This window comes from Brachionichthys hirsutus, chromosome 12, assembly GCF_040956055.1.
Source record: "Brachionichthys hirsutus isolate HB-005 chromosome 12, CSIRO-AGI_Bhir_v1, whole genome shotgun sequence".
Taxonomy (NCBI): domain Eukaryota; kingdom Metazoa; phylum Chordata; class Actinopteri; order Lophiiformes; family Brachionichthyidae; genus Brachionichthys; species Brachionichthys hirsutus.
Window position 1 is genome coordinate 13,558,697 of NC_090908.1, and position 15,000 is coordinate 13,573,696.

At 54.4% G+C, this 15,000-nt stretch overlaps 2 protein-coding genes across 2 annotated transcripts in view; both read left to right on the top strand.

The window, feature by feature from the left end:
* The first annotated feature begins 74 nt into the window (after nt 1–74).
* Nucleotides 75–9,186, top strand: acvr2aa (activin A receptor type 2Aa). The gene is made up of 11 exons (XM_068745916.1): nt 75–129; nt 2,957–3,149; nt 3,348–3,463; nt 3,541–3,695; nt 4,291–4,434; nt 5,640–5,783; nt 5,860–6,005; nt 6,067–6,181; nt 6,967–7,105; nt 7,189–7,319; nt 7,397–9,186. The coding sequence occupies exons 1-11, from the start codon at nt 75–77 to the stop codon at nt 7,589–7,591; spliced, it is 1,533 nt and encodes a 510-aa protein (XP_068602017.1). The 3' UTR covers nt 7,592–9,186.
* Nucleotides 9,187–9,494: 308 nt separating this feature from the next.
* epc2 (enhancer of polycomb homolog 2 (Drosophila)) overlaps nt 9,495–15,000 on the top strand; it is a 6,057-nt gene continuing 551 nt past the window's right edge. The window contains exons 1-14 of the mRNA XM_068746715.1: nt 9,495–9,869; nt 11,250–11,409; nt 11,493–11,638; nt 12,185–12,391; nt 12,459–12,607; nt 12,715–12,838; nt 13,033–13,224; nt 13,299–13,382; nt 13,473–13,600; nt 13,783–13,991; nt 14,071–14,192; nt 14,331–14,475; nt 14,618–14,843; nt 14,947–15,000. The exon at nt 14,947–15,000 is cut by the window's right edge and continues 551 nt beyond it. Coding sequence (XP_068602816.1) covers nt 9,717–9,869; nt 11,250–11,409; nt 11,493–11,638; nt 12,185–12,391; nt 12,459–12,607; nt 12,715–12,838; nt 13,033–13,224; nt 13,299–13,382; nt 13,473–13,600; nt 13,783–13,991; nt 14,071–14,192; nt 14,331–14,475; nt 14,618–14,843; nt 14,947–15,000 — 2,099 coding nt within the window. The 5' untranslated portion in view covers nt 9,495–9,716. The remainder of the gene's footprint in view (nt 9,870–11,249; nt 11,410–11,492; nt 11,639–12,184; nt 12,392–12,458; nt 12,608–12,714; nt 12,839–13,032; nt 13,225–13,298; nt 13,383–13,472; nt 13,601–13,782; nt 13,992–14,070; nt 14,193–14,330; nt 14,476–14,617; nt 14,844–14,946) is intronic.

Here is a 15,000-nt window from a genome sequence, read left to right on the forward strand (position 1 = left end):
CCACCGGACGACGCTAATCCCGTGTTCACGTTGGATTATTTTGGGAATAAAGGATCTCAGACACCGGATCCACGATGGGATCAGCGACCAAACTGGCCTTCAGTGTTTTCCTCATCTCTTGCTCCTCAGGTGAGTGACCACGCACGCGCACACACACATTCAGCGACACCTTGAAGTGGACACTCATTGGCTGTCATTGCGTTCGGTCTTAAAGCTAACGTTAGCATCTTAGCGAGCCTTAGCGAAGCTCTTCTCCAAGCTAAACTGGAGGATACTGCCCCCGTCTGGTCAGAGTAGCTGCTAACGTTAGCAGCTTAGCCGTTAGCATCTTAGCGAGCCTTAGCGAAGCTCTTCTCCAAGCTAAACTGGAGGATACTGCCCCCGTCTGGTCAGAGTAGCTGCTACGTCTCTGTAGCCTGCTAGAAGTGATGGATGACGTTAGTTCAGAACTTTATTCTGTGATGATGAACAATGCTATTGTTGAAGTGCGAATTTAGAGCACTTTATATGGACCTTATTTGGAGATTGACAACAGAACACAGCAATACTCCCCCTGGTGGTGGAAACTAGATGTTGCAGGCAGCACTGAGGACAAGTCGCAGATACAGCAGAATGTAAATATCTGTTCAATCTGTTACAAACAATCAATGACTCTATAAAGATACTTTTTCTGTTACAAACAATCAATGACTCTATAAAGATACTTTTTCTGTTACAAACAATCAATGACTCTATAAAGATACTTTTTCTGTTACAAACAATCAATGACTCTATAAAGATACTTTTTCTGTTACAAACAATCAATGACTCTATAAAGATACTTTTTCTGTTACAAACAATCAATGACTCTATAAAGATACTTTTTCTGTTACAAACAATCAATGACTCTATAAAGATACTTTTTCTGTTACAAACAATCAATGACTCTATAAAGATACTTTTTCTTATAAATCAATCTTTTGAGCTGCCACAATAATTCAATGAATTTAAATGAAATTCCACAATAAACATGTAAATAAAGTGATTTTGTGTTTTGGACCTCGTGCAGAGGAATGTTCGACTCGTCCGTCTATCAGCCTAGCCTGACCTGTTGACCTTTGACCCTCCCGTCTGTGACGCCACATCAATCACTTGAAAGCCAAAGTAGGTGCGTTTACATGGACAAAGTTTCTTTATTCCGATCAGAGTTCAGAGTAAGATTCTGATCCGATGCGCCGTGTTCATGGAGCCTAAAGATCCGATCCGATTAGGATTTGCGTGTTCATGGAGCCTAAAGATCCGATCCGATTAGGATTTGCGTGTTCATGCATCACACTTTTGATCGGAACAGAATATTCTGACATGCGCAGTTTGACCCAAAGCACCGGAAATGGTAGAAGAAGAAGCGTAGCGTAGCAACTTCCGCTGTAAACAAATCATCGCTCCGCGCTTTCCTGCCTGAAACGTCAGCGTTATTTCGCTCGTTTTCGCCGTTTGCGCTTTTAGTTTCCTCCTTTAATGTCTCCGGAAACACGTTTGTCTCAGATATTGACCAGTTCTGTCTTCCGCCCGCCGTGCTTTTCGCTCGCTCTGCTTCAACTAGCTTCCGGCAATAGCAGCAGCGCGTGTAGCTGACGTCACAGACATGCGCAGTAAGGACGACTCGTACCGAAACATCGGAATAAGTGTTTTCATGCGCCCTGACCGGGTCACAAATCGGTATAAAGCACCCCTCTCCATCGGGATAGAATTGTGACCGGATCAGGCTGGATCGGGTTAGACCAGACATGGGCAAACCCAGGCCCGGGGGCCATATGCGGCCCGTTGGTCTTTTTAATCCGGCCCGCCAAACTTGTCCAAGTGATATCATTAAATAAAATTGTATTATAATTAAACCTCATTCATTTGACCTTTTCCCTGTAATGCTGCCTGTAAAAGGCCAAATCCTTTCATGCAATAGCTTTCATGTGTCATTTATATCAGCTCACACAAATACTCCATCCATCTGTTCTTGGTCCGGCCCCTCTGTCAAGTTTTAGAACCTATTGTGGCCCGCGAGTCAAAAAGTTTGCCCACCCCTGGGTTAGACTATTCCGGTTAAGGTGTGTCTATGAAGCATTTTTATTCCGATCAGGATTTTAACCGGGTTAAATGTGTCCATGTAAACACACCTACTGTGATGATGAGGAAGATGAGATGCGTGATCCTGATAGAAAGCAGTGGCTGAAGCTGATTACTAACCGGCCCCGCCCCCTCTGGGGATGCTGCTCAGCCTCACCTGTCGGTCGGCCTTCCTGTTCTGAGCACGCTCAGATGTTTCCACAACAAACAGCTCCGTGCTCAGGATCCTTTTATCCTTTTATCCTTTTATCTTTGGGATCCATGTTGTCACATCATCACCTGAATCCAGGGTGAACACAAATCCAGTTTCAATTTAAGACGGGCATTAAACTATTCCGTGCAATCCTGCTGTCTCCGTGTGGTGTTGTTGTTTACCTGTCCTGCTGTCTCCGTGTGGTGTTGTTGTTTACCTGTCCTGTCTCCGTGTGGTGGTGTTGTTTACCTGTCCTGCTGTCTCCGTGTGGTGTTGTTGTTTACCTGTCCTGCTGTCTCCGTGTGGTGTTGTTGTTTACCTGTCCTGCTGTCTCCGTGTGGTGTTGTTGTTGTTTACCTGTCCTGCTGTCTCCGTGTGGTGGTGTTGTTTACCTGTCCTCCTGTCTCCGTGTGGTGTTGTTGTTTACCTGTCCTCCTGTCTCCGTGTGTTGTTGTTGTTTACCTGTCCTCCTGTCGCTGTGTGTTGTTGTTGTTTACCTGTCCTGCTGTCTCCGTGTGGTGTTGTTGTTTACCTGTCCTGCTGTCTCCGTGTGGTGTTGTTGTTGTTTACCTGTCCTGCTGTCTCCGTGTGGTGTTGTTGTTGTTTACCTGTCCTGCTGTCTCCGTGTGGTGTTGTTGTTTACCTGTCCTGCTGTCTCCTCAGGTGCGATACTGGGCCGCTCAGACACTCAGAAGTGTGTCCACTACGAGGACCAGGGGAACCTCAGCGGCGTCCTCACCTGCTCCGGAGAGAAGGACAAGAGGCTTCACTGTTTCGCCACCTGGAGGAATCTCTCTGGCGTGGTCCAGGTGGTGAAACAAGGCTGCTGGTTGGATGACATGAACTGTTACGACAGGTATGATCCGAACCATCCACAAGGTGGCGGTAATACACCGGCAGGCTGGCGCTTTATGCGGCGGCAGCATGCTAGCGGTAGCATGCTAGCATGCTTGAACAGGACTGATGTCTTCCCCCTCGTGTTTGAACGACGTGTTCAGAACGGATCACCCTGTCGGGTGTCGCCCCCTGCTGGGGGGGCTTCCTGTCTCCTCAGGACTGCGTGTGTGGAGAGGAAGGACGCTCCCGGAGTCTTCTTCTGCTGCTGCGAGGGGAGTCTGTGCAACGGCGACTTCTCCTACAGCCCCAGCAGGATCCAGCCGCCGGTCCCGGGTACGAGCGCTCACCTGTCCAGAGCTGCAGGTTGTGTTGTCGCTGGGACGTCACGTTACCTCTCTGTGTTGCCGTAGCGACAAACAAACCAGTGACGTCACCGCCGCCGGTCCTGACCACCCTTCTGTACTCGCTGGTTCCCATCATGGCCGTCACCGCCATCGCCCTCTTCTCCTTCTGGATGTACCGACACCACAAGCTGGCCTACCCACCTGTCCTGGTGCCCACGCAGGTGAGCTGCTAGCATTAGCCTGAGGCTACGGTGCTACTGTAGTATTGATGATTAACGGATTCTACTGGCCGTGTTCTCCTACAGTTTCTCGTAGTTGAGTGTCGGTTTCGGGAACACCTCCTTCCAGTCCTTCGTACCGGTCGTCATGGTTACACAAGGTGTGACTGCAATGGTTCACCTTTTTAGATGACTTTGTGTAACCGAAGCGTGCTCGGCTGGTTGGTCTGAGGAAGCCAACATAAACACATGCAGGCGGAGCGTCGTGATTGGTCGACTCAGTCATGTGGGCGTGTCGATGGGATGGCCTCCATCACGTCTTTCTGTCTTCCTGCCTCCCTCTTAAACTGTTTCTGCCTCGCAGCACGCCTTCCACATCATGATCGAGGTAAGGTCACGTGACTGGACGGTGCTTCCTCATTGGCTCTCCTGGATTGCTGCCGTTTTTGCGTTCCTTTTGCATCTTTCTTCTCCTCCAGCCTGATCTTTCCTTTGAAGCTCACTCCGTGTTTGTCGCTGTTGTCGTCTTCCTGCCTGGATGACTGATGCAGGTTGGACATGGTCCCGTATCAAATATCTCTCACGGCGTTTCCTGTAGGACCCCGGGCCTCTGCCCCCCTCCCCCATCCTGGGGCAGAAGCCGCTGCAGTTACTGGAGATGAAAGCCAGGGGGCGCTTCAGCTGTGTGTGGAAGGGGCAGCTGCTGGGAGAACACGTCGCTGTCAAAGTGTTTCCCATCCAGGTCTGAGCGTCCTCACACACACGCACACACACACACACACACACACACACACACACACACAGTCCTCACACACACGCACACACACACACACACACACACACACAGTCCTCACACACACACACACACCGTCCTCACACACACACACACACCGTCCTCACACACACACACACACACCGTCCTCACACACACACACACACACACACACCGTCCTCACACACACACACACACAGTCCTCACACACACACACACAGTCCTCACACACACGCACACACACACACACACACACAGTCCTCACACACACACACACAGTCCTCACACACACGCACACACACACACACACACACACACAGTCCTCACACACACACACACAGTCCTCACACACACACACACAGTCCTCACACACACGCACACACACACACACACACACAGTCCTCACACACACACACACACAGTCCTCACACACACACACACAGTCCTCACACACACACACACACAGTCCTCACACACACACACACACAGTCCTCACACACACACACACACACAGTCCTCACACACACCGTCCTCACACACACACACACACAGTCCTCACACACGCACACACAGTCCTCACACACACACACACACAGTCCTCACACACACACACACACACAGTCCTCACACACACACACACACAGTCCTCACACACACACACACAGTCCTCACACACACACACACACAGTCCTCACACACACACACACACACACAGTCCTCACACACACACACACAGTTCTCACACACACACACACACAGTCCTCACACACACACACACACACAGTCCTCACACACACACACACACACACAGTCCTCACACACACACACACAGTCCTCACACACACACACACACAGTCCTCACACACACACACACACACAGTCCTCACACACACACACACCGTCCTCACACACACACACACCGTCCTCACACACACACACACACAGTCCTCACACACGCACACACAGTCCTCACACACGCACACACAAACACGCACACACACACTTTAATGGTCCTTTGTAGTTCAGAAACGACTCTGGATTGGTTGAACTGTGAGGGGCGGGGTTGAAGCGTCTTTGACTTCCTGTTATGACCTCATCACACGCCAGGCTCTACACAATGGTGCTTGTTAAATGAGCTGACGTGACCTCTGACCTCTGTTTGCCTGGCTGTTCAGGACAAGCGGGCGTGGCAGAACGAGTTGGACGTCTTCAAGCTGAACGGGATGAGACACGAGAACGTCCTGCAGTTCATCGGCACTGAGAGACGAGGCAGCGGGACGGACACGGAGCTGTGGCTCATCACCGCCTTCCATGAGAAGGTGCTGCCACCTGCTGGCCACGCCGAGAACTGCAGAGCGCGTGGGCCTCTCAGGACGCTCTGTGTCGTCCCCTCAGGGTTCTCTGACGGACTACCTGAAGGCCAACGTCCTGTCCTGGTCTGAGCTGTGTGTCCTCGTCCAGTCCACGGCTCGGGGTCTGGCCTACCTGCACGAAGACGTACCTGGACACAAGGATGGACACAAACCTGCCGTCGCACACAGGTACGCACACAGACGGACGTCCTGTGCGAGGGGGGGCGTGTCTCACGCTGTGTCTTTTCAGGGACCTGAAGAGTAAGAACATCCTGCTCAGGTCCAATCTGACCGCCTGCATCGCCGACTTCGGCCTCGCCCTCCGGTTCGAGGCGGGGAAGTCTCCCGGAGACACACATGGACAGGTGAGTCCTGAAGACGGTCCAGCTGTTTGAGGCCTTGAAACACTGAACCTGTTTATGGACGGATGAGCGTCCAGCGTGTCCCCTGACTGACCTGTTTAAGGACAGATGAGCGTCCAGCGTGTCCCCTGACTGACCTGTTTATGGACAGATGAGCGTCCAGCGTGTCCCCTGACTGACCTGTTTAAGGACAGATGAGCGTCCAGCGTGTCCCCTGACTGACCTGTTTAAGGACAGATGAGCGTCCAGCGTGTCCCCTGACTGACCTGTTTAAGGACAGATGAGCGTCCAGCGTGTCCCCTGACTGACCTGTTTATGGACAGATGAGCGTCCAGCGTGTCCCCTGACTGACCTGTTTATGGACAGATGAGCGTCCAGCGTGTCCCCTGACTGACCTGTTTAAGGACAGATGAGCGTCCAGCGTGTCCCCTGACTGACCTGTTTAAGGACAGATGAGCGTCCAGCGTGTCCCCTGACTGACCTGTTTAAGGACAGATGAGCGTCCAGCGTGTCCCCTGACTGACCTGTTTAAGGACAGATGAGCGTCCAGCGTGTCCCCTGATGACGCGTAGCCGTGGTCTCTTTAGTCCGACCGTCCAGCCGTCGTCTGTCTCCTGAACTACGGTCAAACATTCTCTGTGCGAGTGTGAGACGCCTGAATGTGTCCGTCTGTCTCGTCCCTCGTGGCTTCCTGTCTTCTTCCCAACGGACCCTCTACGGAGCTGCTGCCCCCTAGAGGGGGCCGGCCAGTGGCAGTGAGTGAGCTAACGGGGTCCCTGTTGGCTCAGGTGGGCACCCGGAGGTACATGGCGCCGGAGGTCCTGGAGGGGGCCATCAGCTTCCAGAGGGACGCCTTCCTGAGGATCGACGTCTACGCGCTGGGCCTGGTTCTGTGGGAGCTGGTCTCGCGCTGCAGGGCTGCTGATGGTGAGAGACGTCGTCCTCGGTCCACGCGGGTCCCTCGGGTCCCTCGGGTCCCTCAGCACCGGTCTGTCCCGTCTCTGGTCCAGGCCCGGTGGACGAGTACGTGCTGCCCTTCGAGGAGGAGGTGGGCCAGCACCCGTCTCTGGAGGACATGCAGGAGCTGGTGGTCCACAAGAAGCTGAGGCCGCTGCTCCGGGAGTGCTGGCAGAAACACGCCGTGAGTCCCGCGTTACCCAGGGTGCTCGGCTCCCTCGCGGCTGACCCCCGTCTCCGTCCCCGTCCCCGTCCCCGCAGGGTCTGGCTCTGCTCTGCGAGACCATCGAGGAATGCTGGGACCACGAGGCCGAGGCCCGGCTGTCGGCCGGCTGCGTGGGCGAGCGCGTCCTTCAGATGCGGCGGCAGGCGGGCGTCACGGCGCCGGAGGAAGTCGTGGCGGTCGTTACCATGGTGACCAACGTGGACTACCCACCCAAGGAGTCGAGTCTATGACGATGCTGAGGGCCAATCGGGGACGCAGGGACTCTGATTCAGGTGGACCAGGTGACCTGGAGGACAACACGAGGGTCTCTGTCTTTCTGCAGGGTGAGCTCTGCTGCTCTGACATCACTTCCTGTTACGTATTACAAAATAAAAGACTTCCTGGACAGACTACTTCTACGATAATGTGAGGATGAAGCCGACGCCCGCCCGGGACGCCCCCTGCTGGAATGATCGACGGGACAGAAATCTGTTTGGATCAATCCCAGGAAGTGCCGTCGGACACAAAATGCTTTGTGATATATGTTTATACGCAGCTATTTATTATAAAAGCAGGACTGCAGCTTATATTCTAATGTCTGGGAACAAAACGTGAGGTGTCGGGTTTCGATCAGCAACATCTCCGTCCTTGATGCTCATCAATACCATTGATCGGCAGTTTGATCTGCTGAGGTCACAAGCTGGAAGAGTGATCATGACGTCAGCGACCAATCGGAGCTGACGCAGCTGAAAACCGACCAATCGGGCGACTCGGCCTGTCTGGTTCATGGAAGGCGGCCGGAGTGGATTTACATTCATGAATTCTTTCTGCTGATTGGTGACGTGATCGAAGCGGGAACCAATCAGGTCAGACGAGATTTAGACTAATCAATAGAACTGATCTGAAGTTTAACGAGGAGTAAAGACTCGGCTGCTGATTCATGTAAATAATAAATTACTTTATGTAAAGGAGAAACGCTGAAACCGCCGTCTTCCTTACTCCATTACCCAGCATGCCTTTCTCCCCGTGGTCTGGAGTCCAGCTGTTGGTTGTGATGAACCGCCCGCAGCCAATCAGAGTTCATCTGCTTGAGGAAGAGGGGGGCTCCTCCTCCTCCTGATGATTATTCTGATTAACAGCTGATGACCCCCCCCCCCAGTCACCCTCCTGCCTGTATCATTTACCCATAATGCACTGCAGCTGATTTAAATCAAAAGCACACCCACAGGGTCTGACTTGAATGTTTCAGAACAAGTCCAGGTTCACAGGGTGAATTGTCGGACGATAGCATTGCTGAGCTAATGATGCTACACTCATGCTAACATTCATCTGACGTTGTGAATGTTTCAGGGGCCGTTTAGCTTTTAATGCTAAACGCTGTTTATTTCACACAAAAGAATCTGCATTAATTTATGCTGAAAACGGCCTGGAGGTGTGTGTGTGCGCGTGCGCGTGTGTGTGTGTGTGTGCGTGTGTGTGCGTGCGTGCGCGTGCGCGTGCGCGCGTGTGCGTGCGTGTGTGCGCGTGCGTGTGTGTGTGTGCGTGCGTGTGTGCGTGTGTGCGTGTGCGTGTGCGTGTGCGTGTGCGTGTGTGTGTGTGTGCGTGTGCGTGCGTGACCTCGGGCGTCCCTGCTGGTGCTCACCTCTCCCATCATGACATCATGACGTGGGTCAGCATCAGAACGGCTATCAGATGTCAACCAATCAGAGACCGCTGAGATGGGGTCAGTGAACGCGGCAGATGCGTTTGAAGTCACATGACGCGTCGGGGGGCGGGGCTCCCGGTGCATTCACTGACCGCTGGGCGTTTCTGCTCTGGTGTTGAATGTTGTACAGAAATAAAATCCAGAGACTCTTCATCCTGCCTCCTCTTCATCTGCTGCGACAATCAAGAGATGAACCAATCACAAACGTTGATCCAAGGGCATTTTAAAAGGGGCGGGGCGGCGGGCGGAGGCGCCATTAAAGTCTGGCCGGCTTCCGGTCCAGTTCGAGTAATGACCCGCTTCGTGACGTCATCACCGCCGTCATGGACCCGGAGGAAGCGGGGTCAGTAACGGACTGCCTCCACAAGGTGGCGCCAGCGGCGACCCACTTCCGATGGCTGTGGTTGTGACAGTGCCGCGGTGGCTGATGGGATCGCTCCACAGCCAGTGTGGACATGTCCGCCATGTTTTCCACGGCGCGGGGAGCAGAGTTGCCCCGGAAAACGGCCTGGACGTCCCGCTAAACCCGCACTCAGATGAGTTCTCCGGTCGGTTACCGGAGCGGCGGGTACCGATGAACTCCCCCGCGGCGGGAAACGTCGCGTGCGTCGCGGATTCGCGTCGCTATCCGTGTCGGTTCGTGGCGGATTGTCGCTAATTTGGCGCAAACAATGAGTAAACTCTCGTTCCGCGCGCGGGCGCTAGACGCCGCCAAACCGCTCCCGGTTTACCGCAGCAGAGACCTGCCGGACCTGACCGACTGCGTGTCCATCAACCGGGCCGTCCCGCAGATGCCGACCGGGATGGAGAAGGAAGAGGAGCTGGTAGGTCCCCGTTTGGGTTTCGTGTTTCTCGGCTTCGCCATTCACGACGCGTTTACGCGCACTTCTGTGCGTCCATCACCGGTGTGCGCAATGCACGTCGATTGTGCGCTGTTAGCGTAGCGCCAATCAGATCTGGGCGCTTCAGCGACGGTGACGTTTGAGTTTGTACGTAGTTACCATGGCAACTACGTCACCGGCCTAACCGTTAGCTCAGCGGAGCTCCGGGAACGTCAGTCCGCCAATCAGACGTGCGTGCCAAGTAATCTGATTACTGTTTCTGAGTAACGTCAAGTTACTTTAATAAAATGATTCGTACGTTATTTAAAACCGGATGTGACCACTTTAAAAATTGAGTTTGATGCAAAACAAACTTCTGTACTTTATAAAAAACAAAATTAAAGAGTCTCTTTTCTTGTATATCAAATCAATTCAAGAAAGAAAACAACTAAATATTTTATTTATTTTTATTGACTATTAACATCAAGTACAATCTTGTGTACAAAACAGAATTCAATTTTTCCAGGGGAGAAGACAAAATTATGAATTATATATTATACATAATAAAGTAATAGCGTTTATGTTCTGATCATTGATCGTTCAATAAAAGAAGGTTTTTATTCTAGAATTTCAATTTGTGAAGGTAAAACTTTATCAAATAGAACTCAGAAGTGATATTTTGCCACTTCTGGGTAACTATATCTGGACGGTGTACTCCAAAGTACCTCAGTATGCGGGTATAATCCCTCTTTTAATCTGGGGTGACCGTTATTGATTACCTGTGAAGCATCTTAAATCATTTCTCTTTAAAGAAACTTTTGCGGTCGTACGTTAGTCCAAATGTTACCATGGGGAGTAGGGTAGTGCAGTTAGCAGGAGCTAGCGTAGCATTGCCAGTTTCACCCAGTATGCGTGATTTCTAAGATCCAGGATCGGTACCTGGATCAGGCCCGTACCTGGATCAGGATCGGTACCTGGATCAGGATCGGTACCTGGATCAGGTCGGTACCTGGATCAGGATCGGTACCTGGGTCAGGATCGGTACCTGGATCAGGATCGGTACCTGGATCAGGTCGGTACCTGGATCAGGATCGGTACCTGGATCAGGTCTGTACCTGGATCAGGATCGGTACCTGGATCAGGTCGGTACCTGGATCAGGCCCGTACCTGGATCAGGTCTGTACCTGGATCAGGATCGGTACCTGGATCAGGTCGGTACCTGGATCAGGATCGGTACCTGGATCAGGTCGGTACCTGGATCAGGATCGGTACCTGGATCAGCTCGGTACCTGGATCAGCTCGGTACCTGGATCAGCTCGGTACCTGGATGGTCTGGACATGCTGATGGAGGCGTCGGTGGTGGTTTCCCTGCTTGCTTTTCAGGAGCACCACCTCCAGAGGGCGATCTCAGCCCAGCAGGTGTTCCGGGAGAAGAAGGAGAACATGGTGATCCCCGTCCCGGAGGGGGACAGTCACACCACCTACTACGACCGGCTGTACAAGGGAGAGGTCAAAGTCCCCAAACAGCTGATTCACCTCCAGCGTGAGTCCCCTGCAGGTCCCACCTGGATCAGGCTGGTCTCTGGTCTCTGGTCTCTGCTGGACCCATGTTCTGTGCTTCTGCAGCCCTGGGTCTGGACCTGGAGCAGCCAGACTATGACCTGGATTCAGAGGACGAGACGCTGCTCAACAGGCTGAACAGAAAGATGGAGATCAGACCTCTGCAGTTTGAGACCATGGTGGACCGCCTGGAGAAGGCCAGCGCGCACCAGGTACACACACGGGTACACACAGGTACACACACAGATACAAACAGGTATACACACACACACAGGTACGCACACGGGTACACACAGGTGCACACACAGATACAAACAGGTATACACACACACAGGTACACACACGGGTACACACAGGTGCACACATGGGTACACACACGGGTACACACACAGTTACACACATATACGCACCCAGGTACACACACGGGCATGCACACACGGGTACACACACAGGTACGCACACGGGTACACACAGATACAAACAGGTATACACACACACAGGTACACACACGGGTACACACAGGTGCACACATGGGTACACACACGGGTACACACAGGTACACACACGGGTACAGACACAGGTACACACATATACACACCCAGGTACACACACGGGCACGCACACACGGGTACACACACAGGTACACACATATACACACCCAGGTACACACACCCAGGTACACACACGGGCACGCACACACGGGTACACGCACAGGTCCACACACCCAGGTACACAGACCAGGTCCACTCCCCCCCCAGCTGGTGCCGCTGGCGGAGGCCAAGCTGCTGCTGAACGAGGACGACTACCTCCTGAAGTCCGTCTACGAGTACTGGCTGAGGAAGAGGAGGAGCTACCGCGGCCCGTCGTTGGTTCCTCGGGTCAAACAGGAGAAGCGGGACGGTTCCACGAACGGCGACGCCTACGTGGCCTTCAGGAGGAGGACTGAGAAGATGCAGACCAGGAAGGTCAGTCCTCGAGGTCTGCTTTCAACCCCCCCCCCCCCGGAGGAACTGACCCCCGTTCACCCGGCAGAACCGCAAGAACGACGAGGTGTCCTACGAGAAGATGCTGAGACTGAGGAGAGAGTTCAGTCGGACCGTCACCATCCTGGAGATGATCAAGAGGAGGGAGAAGTCCAAGAGGGAGCTGCTGCACCTCACGCTGGAGGTGGTGGAGAGGAGGTGAGGGGGGGGGGGGGAGGGGGGGGGGGGAGGAGGGAAGGAGGAGCAGCGGCCGGCCGGGTCGGGGACCTCCTGCTGACCTGCTGACCCGGTGTCTCTGCTGTCAGGTATCAGATGGGCGACTTCAGCGGGGACGCTCTGAGGGAGGTGTTGCCCCCCCTGCTGGAGAAACCAGCGTACTGCGCTCCGTTCAGTCTGAACAACAGACTCAAGGGTGACGTCAGGATGAAGGTACTGTGTCCTCGGACCCTGAACCGGCTCCAGCCGCTAACTCAAAGACTAGCATGTAGCATGTAGCATGTAGGATGACCACAAGCAGAGGGTGAAGTCTGCTAGCATTAGCTGCTAATGCTAGCTGCTAGCAGCTGGGGGCGGATGCTGCCAGTGCAGTGGGACACTAACTATTCTGTGTGATCGTTCTGAAGAAGCAGACGTCCCTCAGAGACGACCGTCCCTTCCACCTGATCAGGACAAAGAGGACTTTCGGACGGGACGTCCTGTGTCCCCCCCCGAGGCGTCCCGGCAGACCAGCCGCTCCCTTCAGTGTCAACAAGGCCGACATCAAACAGTACGACTTCCACAGCTCCGGGGAAGACGACAGCCCCGCCCCTCCGCCGGTGAGCGTCACACCTGTCGGACGGTCGTGTGACTCACCTGCAGAATGTCTGAACCCGTGACCTCGTCTCTCCAGTCGCCGCTGTCTTCAGCCGATGAGGACAACAATCGTGATGGACTGTTTGTCTTCAGGAGGAAAGCTGGATGCCAGTATCTCTCTGTGAGTCCATCCGACGGCGTCCGACAGCATCCGACAGCATCCGACACGCTGCTACAGCTGAGATAACATGAAGATGCGTTTGTTTTTCAGCCTCATGCGGAGCAGACGGGTGGAGTCGATCGTCCGGAGCCCCTCCCCCAGCATACGTGTCACTCTCTGGCTGAGCTGCCTCCTCATTGGACGGGCCTGAGGCGCTGCAGGATCGGCAGGGGGGGCAGGTAACCTGCGCCGCCCCGTGGAATCACACCCCCGACAGCGAAACCGGCGCACACATTTTGTCCCTTTGTTGCCATAACGACAACATCATCATCCTCATCCTCATCCTCATCCTCACGCTGCCGGGCCGCTGGGGGGGCTCGGGCCCCCTGAAGCCTCTGATCATGAACCTCTCTCTGACCAGGATGATCCTGGACCGGGCCTCCTCTGGACTCGATCCAGACCTGAACCAGGCAGTCTGCAGGGCCAGGACTGGGACCAGCCCCCTTACTGGTCCAGCCCCACTGGAGCAGAAACCGGCCCTGAGCAGGCTCCAGGACCGGCGCCCCACATGGTCCTCCCTGGACGACGGCAGGCCGGCCTGTGGGTCACCTGGCCACACCTGTGGAAGCCGTGAGTCGAACGGTCTCTCTGTCGCCCCCGTGTGGATGCTCTGCTCCTCCTGACCCGTCTCCTCTCTGTGCGCCAGCAGGGGGCGTCACAGAGGAGCAGTACCAGAACCACCAGCAGCAACTGGTCCAGATGCAGAAACAGCAGCTGGAGCAGCAGAGCAGCGGCGCCCCGGAGAGGCGGTCCGGTCTGCAGGGGGCGCAGGTGAGGCGTCTGAAATCAAACTTTATTCACACGTGTCTCAGGAACAGAAGCGTAATATTATGGTCTGTCTCCTCACCTGTCAGGTGGATGATGTGTGTTTGTAATGAAGCGCTCTGATTGGTTGTTTCTGTCCTGAAGTCGCCTCCCCCAAAGACTCTGGACTCGGCTCGCGCTCAGTTTGCCGCCTCAGCGGTGGTCAGTGCCCCGCCCCCTCCTCGCAGTCACATGAACGGCGAGAGCAAACCGTACAAGACGAGCGTCAACGGAGTCCACCGCCCCCCAGGTGAGCTGCTCCACAGGGTGTGTCCTCATCCTGGACTCACTCCTCAGGTCTGTCCGCGTCGGGAGATCAATAAAGATCAACTTTATTTAAACCACACCTGGTGGCAGGACGTCGTCCCGAGTGATCGACTCCTCTTCCTCAGGTCCCTCCAGGCCTCCGTACTCCTCGTCTGTCAGCAGGTCAGGACCCTCAGGGTGGAGGCCACGCCCCCTTTCTGCTCAGTCCCTCCCCAACCACAGGAGCCAGGTGGGAGCCGCCTCCCCCGCCCATCCCCACGCTGCTCGAACCTCAGCCCCCCCAACATCTGCCTTAAAGCTCGCTGCCGTGGCCGCCAGCCTCGACCAAGTGCCCAAAGTCTCCACCGCCAGGTAAACCTGCACGCACCTGTCCAGGTGAACCCCCTACACACACACACACACACACACACCTGGAGGATGTGATGTCATCACTGACGGTCGTGTCTCCCACCAGAGACTCGGTTGAGCCGGACCGGCGGCTGAACGGACTGTCAGAGACCACGCTGCC

Bases quoted from the DNA above. Each gene is read 5' to 3' on its own strand.
- acvr2aa (XM_068745916.1), top strand. From the start codon at position 75: ATGGGATCAGCGACCAAACTGGCCTTCAGTGTTTTCCTCATCTCTTGC. The intron at 3,464-3,540 runs GTACGAGCGCTC...GTGTTGCCGTAG, and splicing joins GATCCAGCCGCCGGTCCCGG to CGACAAACAAACCAGTGACG. The intron at 6,006-6,066 runs GTACGCACACAG...GTGTCTTTTCAG, and splicing joins AAACCTGCCGTCGCACACAG to GGACCTGAAGAGTAAGAACA.